We start from the raw sequence: 9,242 nt of genomic DNA, 5'->3' as shown, positions 1-9,242 counted from the left end.
CAGGCACCATTTTGCATTACTATACCCATTATCCCATAGATACCGCCATTTCACTGGCACCATTTTGCATTACTATACCCATTATCCCATAGATACCGCCATTTCACTGGTACCATTTTGCATTACTATACCCATTATCCCTTAGATACCGCCATTTCACTGGCACCATTTTGCATTACTATACCCATTATCCCATAGATACTGACATTTCACTGGCACCATCTTGCTATACGCACTGTCCCACAGATATAGTCCCTATTGTGCCTTATAAACCCAGGGTTATTTTATCAGCTGGCACTGCCCTAGACAATAAACACCCAGCTGGGCGGCACCCTCTTTCCTTGCCTTAGTGGCACACCCAAGATTATCAGGCTTACTGGTCTTGCCTTGCTATGCACATTCCCCTGCACTTCATCCCAACACAACAGATACACCTATAGGGAACAGTTTGCTTTCACATGCAACCGATGTTTTGTGGGGCCCCTCCAAAAATGGATGCTTGGGTGGTCCCCACTGTTCGGGTCCCCCTTAGGATAACTCTGTATAAAGATGCCAAACCTGTGCACTTAGTCTCTGTGCCAATGCAGAGATGGTGCTAGTTTCAGGGTTCCAGTTGGCTCCCCTACTCCTCAGGGGTATGGCCAATACAGAGGGGCGTATTTATGTCCGGTGCTGCCCTAGGCACCATGCCGCTACATTGTGCACGTGACGTCACTTCCACAGAGCCCGCAACTAGGGTTGCAAAATCTGCCGGCTTTTTTCTCCGGGCAGGGGGTGGGTGGTGATGTCACAGGGGGTGGGCGGTGATGTCACAGGGTTAAGGATATGACACAGCAATCAGCGATTGACTGATCGTCGCGTCAATCACAGTGAGTCCTGCCTGGTTTTCCTAATTTGGAGGTTTTGACCCGGACAGCCCTTCCGAAAACCAGACTTTCCAGGTCAAAATCATGAATAATGGGGCCGAATACTTTCTGCTGAAAGAGATGATGAATGAGCCCCAGACTGTCAGTGGATTTAGTCTGGGGATTGTGCAAGGGATCCCAGGGAGCCATATGGCTGTGAATGTCAGTGGATTTAGTATTGTGCAAGGGATCCCAGGGAGCCATATGGCTGTGAATGTCAGTGGATTTAGTCCGGGATTGTGCAAGGGATCCCAGGGAGCCATATGGCTGTGAATGTCAGTGGATTTAGTATTGTGCAAGGGATCCCAGGGAGCCATATGGCTGTGAATGTCAGTGGATTTAGTATTGTGCAAGGGATCCCAGGGAGCCATATGACTGTGAATGTCAGTGGATTTAGTATTGTGCAAGGGATCCCAGGGAGCCATATGGCTGTGAATGTCAGTGGATCTAGTCCGGGGATTGTGCAAGGGATCCCAGGGAGCCATATGGCTGCTCTGATTAAGATAAATGGATCATGTAAGATGAGCCCAGGACCCATTATGTGAGGGTGAGATGTTTGCACTTGCAGGCAGAAGAAGGGAAATTTTGCCCTGGGTGGGGAGGTGGGGGGATACCAGGAATAAGTGTGGGCTGCTGGGGAGTCAGTGATGGGAAAGGCAGAAGTGAAAGTGAGAATGTACCGAGTCGGAACATAAATAGAGGAGGCTCAGTCTCCGGCTCAGAGTCCGTCTGAGGAGCCCAGAGAGTGGTACCCACAGCCCCACTGCCACACTGCCACAGCCCCACTGCCACACTGCCACACAGCCACACAGCCACACTGCCACACTGCCACAGCCCAGGAACCCCACCATGGCTCTGCAATTGCCCCTCGTCTTCCTCCTCGTTGCCTCCTTCTGGGCAGTGACTCAGGGTAAGTACTTACATCTCTGCTGGGAGATTTCTTCCCTCTTTTCTTTACTAAACCCTCACACCCACAGGGAAAACTGAAATTTTCATTTTTTTAAAGGGGAACTAAAATAATGCAATTTTGCCTAAAGAAAGAAAATGTCCTTCTAAGCAGCTTTTCAGCACATTCAGGATGTTACATGGGAATATTTGTCTTAGTGAAAAATGTATCTGTCTCTTTCCATTGTTTGCACTGCTGGTTCTGACTAAATGCACTGGCAATTGGATCCCCTCCATCCAATACCCCATTTCCCACAATGCCTTGCATGCTTGTGTCATTCTCCCTTTTTACAGGTACATTAATCACAGAGCATGCAGGGCATTGTGGGAAGGGAGGTCTTGACTAAAATAGTGTTCCTTACTGCAGCATTGTTTCAATGGTCAGAACCAGCAGTGACACATATATCATGGAAATATATGGGAATGAGTGATTCATTGGGGGTGGGGAGGAAAGGGGATCTCACCATCAGCATAGGAAGGGGTTCCTTACTGTAAGGGCAGTCAGGTTATGGGATTCCCTACCAAGAGAGGGGGAATGAGTGATACATTGGGGGTGGGGAGGGAGGAAAGGAGATCTCACCATCAGCATAGGAAGGGGTTCCTTACTGTAAGGGCAGTCAGGTTATGGGATTCCCTACCAAGAGAGGGGGAATGAGTGATTCATTGGGGGGTGGGGAGGAAAGGGGATCTCACCATCATCATAGTATACTACAGTATAGCATCTGTATTTACTTGGCAGGCTGAATGATATAGTGTATGGGATATGGGATATAGTGTATGGGATATAGTGTATGGGATATAGTGTATGGGATATGGGATATAGTGTCTGGGATATGGGATATAGTGTATGGGATATAGTGTATGGGATATAGTGTATGGGATATAGTGTATGGGATATCGGATATAGTGTATGGGATATAGTGTATGGGATATGGGATATAGTGTATGGGATATGGGATATAGTGTATGGGATATGGGATATAGTGTATGGGATATAGTGTATGCCATATGGGATATAGTGTATGGGATATAGTGTATGGGATATAGTGTATGGGATATGGGATATAGTGTATGGGATATGGGATATAGTGTATGGGATATGGCATATAGTGTATGGGATATGGGACATAGTGTATGGGATATAGTGTAAGGGATATGGGATATAGTGTATGGGATATGGGATATAGTGTATGGGATATGGGATATAGTGTATGGGATATGGGATAAAGTGTATGGGATATGGGATATAGTGTATGGGATATAGTGTATGGGATATGGGATATAGTGTATGGGATATGGGATAAAGTGTATGGGATATGGGATAAAGTGTATGGGATATGGGATAAAGTGTATGGGATATGGGATATAGTGTATGGGAAATGGGATAAAGTGTATGGGATATGGGATAAAGTGTATGGGATATGGGATATAGTGTATGGGATATAGTGTATGGGATATAGTGTATGGGATATAGTGTATGGGATATGGGATAAAGTGTATGGGATATGGGATATAGTGTATGGGAAATGGGATAAAGTGTATGGGATATGGGATATAGTGTATGGGATATGGGATAAAGTGTATGGGATATGGGATATAGTGTATGGGATATGGGATATAGTGTATGGGATATGGGATAAAGTGTATGGGATATGGGATATAGTGTATGGGATATGGGATAAAGTGTATGGGGTATGGGATATGGGATATAGTGTATGGGATATGGGATAAAGTGTATGGGATATGGGATATAGTGTATGGGATATGGGATATAGTGTATGGGATATAGTGTATGGGATATAGTGTAAGGGATATGGGATATAGTGTATGGGATATAGTGTAAGGGATATGGGATATAGTGTATGGGATATAGTGTAAGGGATATGGGATATAGTGTATGGGATATGGGATATAGTGTATGGGATATGGGATATTGTGTATGGGATATGGGATATAGTGTATGGGATATAGTGTATGGGATATGGGATATAGTGTAAGGGATATGGGATATAGTGTAAGGGATATGGGATATAGTGTATGGGATATAGTGTATGGGATATGGGATATAGTGTAAGGGATATGGGATATAGTGTATGGGATATGGGATATAGTGTATGGGATATAGTGTATGGGATATGGGATATAGTGTAAGGGATATGGGATATAGTGTATGGGATATAGTGTATGGGATATGGGATATAGTGTAAGGGATATGGGATATAGTGTATGGGATATGGGATATAGTGTATGGGGTTCATATGGATGAGAGGTTTCTGTGCAGACATATCTGGATATAGAAGTGCCCAATCTGATACATGCGCAGAGCAGCTGCTGAAGTTTTGAGGGCAATTATGGAACTTATTTAGTAACATATGTGCAAGTGTTCACATCTACAGTAACCCATAGCAACCACTGGTGCTGCAAGGCTGCTTAGAAACCAGTGCAGCGCGCATCTTACAGCGGATTTACAGCATGGGAGCGGCTTATTGTATCTTATTGCACCACCTGCTGGGGGATTACTCAAATAGAATGGGATTCAGCAGTCGGTTGGCAGTATATATACAATATATAGTATTTATAGTGTATTTATAGTTTCTAAACAGCACACCATTCACTTGGGATAATACAGTGTGTTATATATATATATATATATAGAAGGGGATTGTTTCCTCTGCCTACAGATCATAACTGGCATGACACAGTGCCCCCAAGTGGGCATCATGAGGCACAGCAGTGGGATTGATTGGCTCATAGTAATGGGGAACAGGATGAATGAGGGGCCCCTAAGGCTGCAGGGCCCATAGTGAATCCCCCTATTCTCCTATTGAGCTAAAAAGCCCCAGTTCCAGAGCCCATTTCATATTCAAGTAAATAATAAGGCAACAGGGGCAGTTTGGGGCACTTTGGGGGGCAGGAATAAGCCAGTTGGTTTCATTTAAAGGGGTTGTTCACCTTTGTTCACCTTAAAGAGTAATATTCAATTTGTGATTGGTTGTTTTTAAGTTGTTTATTTTCAGCAGCTCTCCAGTTTGGCGTTTCAGCAGCTATTTAGTTGCTAGGGTCCAAGTTACCTTAGCAACCAGGGAGTGGTTTGGATGAGAGACTGGTATATGAATAGGAGAGGGGGCTGAATAGAAAGATAAGGAATAAAAAGTAACAATAAAACTGGAGCCTCACAGAGCAATAGGCTTTGGCTGCCGGGGTCAGTGAGAGGCAAATTATTCAAAAACTATAACAAATAAATAATGAAGACCAATTGAAAAGTTGCTAGGAATGGGACTAACTAAAAGCTAACTTAAAGGTGAACCACCCGTTTGTTCCATCTCATCTATCCAATAAATGCCATATATCCATCCCATATCTATCTACCTCCCCTGCCTCTCCCTTCCTTTTCAGTTGCCTCCCTCCAGTTCTACACTGTGCCCCCTCGTTCTGCCCATTTCCCGGTGCCAGGCGTCAGTTTACCCCCCCCCCATGCCAAATGGGTTGTCAGTCTGACACTAATTAACGGCACCAATAAACACAACATCCCCCATACTGTGCCAGGAATACGTTGGCATAAGGGGGGCCGTATTGCTGCCCGTGCCATGTAACTGACGTGTCCCTCGGGCACAGTTCTCATTTAATTATGGCAAGGGGGGCAGTCGTGTAAAGACTTGTGACGTGTCATTTCACCATTAACTTGGGGGTCCGGCTCATTGAACGTGGGGGTCCGGCTCATTGAACGTGGGGGTCCGGCTCATTGAACGTGGGGGTCCGGCTCATTGAACGTGGGGGTCCGGCTCATTGAACGTGGGGGTCCGGCTCATTGAACGTGGGGGTCCGGCTCATTGAACGTGGGGGTCCGGCTCATTGAGTGTAGGGGTCCGGCTCATTGAATGTAGGGGTCCGGCTCATTGAATGTAGGGGTCCGACTCATTGTATGGAGGGGTCATTGAAATACATTACCTGCAGTGCTAAATGTACAGTTCCAATGTATGAGTATAATAAGGGGCGCGCTGGCAGACTGGGCCTCACACTGACAGTGTTCTGATCCCACAGTGACCGGCGCCAACATAAACCCAGTGGACTGTTGCCTGAGAACCAACAACAAGCAGATAAGGTGGCAAAATATAAGAAGCTACTTCCGACAAGATGAGTCCAGTGGGTGCAAAATCGAGGCTGTTGTGTAAGTGTCCCATACCCAGGGGTGCCGCGCTTTCTGCCCAGTGTCCCATACCCAGGGGTGCCGCGCTTTCTGCCCAGTGTCCCATACCCAGGGGTGCCGCGCTTTCTGCCCAGTGTCCCATACCCAGGGGTGCCGCGCTTTCTGCCCAGTGTCCCATACCCAGGGGTGCCGCGCTTTCTGCCCAGTGTCCCATACCCAGGGGTGCCGCGCTTTCTGCCCAGTGTCCCATACCCAGGGGTGCCGCGCTTTCTGCCCAGTGTCCCATACCCAGGGGTGCCGCGCTTTCTGCCCAGTGTCCCATACCCAGGGGTGCCGCGCTTTCTGCCCAGTGTCCCATACCCAGGGGTGCCGCGCTTTCTGCCCAGTGTCCCATACCCAGGGGTGCCGCGCTTTCTGCCAGTGTCCCATACCCAGGGGTGCCCTGCTTTCTGCCCAGTGTCCCATACCCAGGGGTGCCATGCTTTCTGCCCACTGTCCCATACCCAGGGGTGCCATGCTTTCTGCCCACTGTCTCATACCCAGGGGTACCGCGCTTTCTGCCCAGTGTCCCATACCCAGGAGTGCCACGCTTTCTGCCCAGTGTCCCATACCCAGGGGTGCAGCGCTTTCTGCCCAGTGTCCCATACCCAGGGGTGCCGCACTTTCTGCCCAGTGTCCCATACCCAGGGGTGCCGCGCTTTCTGCCCAGTGTCCCATACCCAAGGGTGCCATGCTTTCTGCCCAGTGTCCCATACCCAGGGGTGCCATGCTTTCTGCCCAGTGTCCCATACCCAGGGGTGCCGCGCTTTCTGCCCAGTGTCCCATACCCAGGGGTGCCGCGCTTTCTGCGCTGAATCCATTATTATTGGTTTGTGTGTTAATCTCTTGTTTTCCCTTTCCCACCACAGGTTAATCACTCGGAGAAACAAACACCTCTGCACTCCTCCCCATGAGGCCTGGGTACAGGCTATTACTGACAGATTAGACCAAAAAAAGGTGAGTTTATATCAGTTATATTTCTATGTGAATTCCAAACAGAGGTCTGTTTGGATTTATTATCCTGAAGTTTGCTCATAGCCTGTACAGAGAGATACCATAAAACTATGGCACATAGGGATTCCCCTGTACTAAGCACAATTCAGCAGGAACAGCCCCCTAAGTTTGCTCATAGCCTGTACAGAGAGATACCATAAAACTATGGCACATAGGGATTCCCCTGTACTAAGCACAATTCAGCAGGAACAGCCCCCTAAGTTTGCTCATAGCCTGTACAGAGAGATACCATAAAACTATGGCACATAGGGATTCCCCTGTACTAAGCACAATTCAGCAGGAACAGCCCCCTAAGTTTGCTCATAGCCTGTACAGAGAGATACCATAAAACTATGACACATAGGGATTCCCCTGTACTAAGCACAATTCAGCAGGAACAGCCACTAACTTTTATTTTTCATTTTCTAGCTCAAACACCGTAACTGACCCTGCTGGTAAGGACTGAGGGACAGACGGCCTGACAGAGGGTGGGGGAGCCAGCGGGGAATCTCGGGGTTCTACCCAGCAGTCTGCAGGCAGTTCCAGCCGATCCCTCCTGGTCGGACATGGAGCCAATACCATATGTTAAACAGCAAGCGACACATATCTGATATATGAAATAGATTTGTTTCTGCTGATTTTCTACTTTGCGCTAATTGTTTCCTCACTCTAATTCTATGAAATGACAATGATATCGAGATGGAAACCTTTAAAGGGAAATGTAAAACATGGGAACCAAAGTGGGGAGAGTCCAGTTTCCCGCCCCATGATGATATAACTGTGTATCTATAATATATATATATATATGTGATATAAATCTGTACCTGGCAGGCTGGTAACATGGTAATATTGGGAACTGGGGTCTGAAGAGCCTGGAATGGGGGATAGAGATCGGGGGCCATTGGCCTGTGGCCCCCAGCGGCCAGTAGCGGGGATAGGGTTAGTAGCCTTCTGCCATTCAGACTGGAACACTGTGGGGCCACTCAGCTTCACTGGGGGTCCCTTGCCCCAGATACTGTATGTTTGGGATGCCCAGCTTGTGGCCCTCCCCCTGTGGGCGGAGCTAAATTCACATAAACGTTGGAAAATCTTCATTATGACATCACAGATTTACCTCCCCCCCCCCCATAAATTTCCCTGGGGTCACCTTCTGCTCTTACTCCTCTCCTCCCACTCATCCCTACTGGAATCAGGGAACCCCCATAGACTGGGAGAGAAACACCATGCAGATGGAGCAGCATTCATTTCATTAGGGAGGCTGATGTGGGTGTGGCCTTCTCCATCTGTAGTAAAAGGATTTTATCCAGATCTTTATCTCCTTTTGGTCAAAAATGTCCCTTTGTTTCCATTGCTTGTTCTTGGTTAGGCTCACCCTCTTCTAGAACCCTGCACTGATCGGTACCAGTAATGTGGGTCCTGATCCAACTGGAGCCTAAAGGCATCCCATGTCCCACAGTAACAAATCCAAAGCTCAGCTGCCGTGTCTGTAACAAGCACATGAAATTCTGACGTTCCAGGCTTCTTAGTCCTCAGTTCCAATCTAGACCAGTGGTTTCCAGACTATGGGGCTTCCCAACAGCAATGGTTGGACACTTGGTTTGATGAACATTCCTACTTTCTCCACTAGGGGGACCAGCCTGAAAGATTTGAGGTGAACACAGAGATATTTACTGTATTTGAGTGACAGGTACAACAATGGTTTGACCCATCTTTAGCCTTTACATTGGCCGTGGAAAGTTCTGCCCAAACATTCGGCCTTAGGTCTGAAAGCCACTGTTCTAGACTGATTTTCAAAGGGGCTATGTGTGTTTATACAATATGGATGCAGACTAAGGAGGTAATTTACTTGGACCCCAGACTAACGTGCAAGGCACAGGGAAGGGTGCAAAAGGGGGGCTCCTACGTACCCCTGCTACATCCCTTTACCCCACATTGACTTGTTTGAGACCGATGAATACTGTGGTGCCTGGGTTAGGTAGCACTGTATTCACGAGAGTCTTTGTGCTCCAAAATAGATGGCAATTCATCTCCTGTTTGTGCAATGTGGGGGTAAAGTGCACCTACACTATGGGGTATTATGATTAAATTTGTGCTGGACTAGTTACCCATAGCAACCAATCAGCAGCTAGCGGTTACCAGGCTAGTACTGTTAGCAAACATCTGATTGGCTGCTATTGGTTGGCACACTCCGCCTTATCCATCCCCTTGTTTAC

The 9,242-nt window shown here is 47.4% G+C and overlaps 1 protein-coding gene across 1 annotated transcript; it reads left to right on the top strand.

The window, feature by feature from the left end:
* The first annotated feature begins 1,573 nt into the window (after positions 1-1,573).
* On the top strand, positions 1,574-8,134 carry LOC100490971 (C-C motif chemokine 21-like). The gene is made up of 4 exons (XM_031894955.1): positions 1,574-1,815; positions 5,892-6,018; positions 6,906-6,993; positions 7,459-8,134. Exons 1-4 carry the CDS (start codon positions 1,755-1,757, stop codon positions 7,474-7,476), a joined length of 294 nt encoding a protein of 97 aa, XP_031750815.1. The 5' UTR covers positions 1,574-1,754; the 3' UTR covers positions 7,477-8,134.
* The last annotated feature ends 1,108 nt before the right edge of the window (positions 8,135-9,242 follow it).

The sequence above is a fragment of the Xenopus tropicalis genome, chromosome 1, assembly GCF_000004195.4.
Source record: "Xenopus tropicalis strain Nigerian chromosome 1, UCB_Xtro_10.0, whole genome shotgun sequence".
NCBI lineage: Eukaryota > Metazoa > Chordata > Amphibia > Anura > Pipidae > Xenopus > Xenopus tropicalis.
Note: the sequence above shows the minus strand (reverse complement) of the source record. Positions and strands in the feature narration are given on the sequence as shown.

What these genes read in the sequence shown, in the direction of transcription:
- LOC100490971 (XM_031894955.1), top strand. Translation starts at nt 1,755, where the DNA reads ATGGCTCTGCAATTGCCCCTCGTCTTCCTCCTCGTTGCCTCCTTCTGG. An exon ending in CTTCTGGGCAGTGACTCAGG is followed by an intron (nt 1,816 to 5,891) that starts GTAAGTACTTAC and finishes CTGATCCCACAG; the next exon opens with TGACCGGCGCCAACATAAAC. An exon ending in TGCAAAATCGAGGCTGTTGT is followed by an intron (nt 6,019 to 6,905) that starts GTAAGTGTCCCA and finishes TTCCCACCACAG; the next exon opens with GTTAATCACTCGGAGAAACA.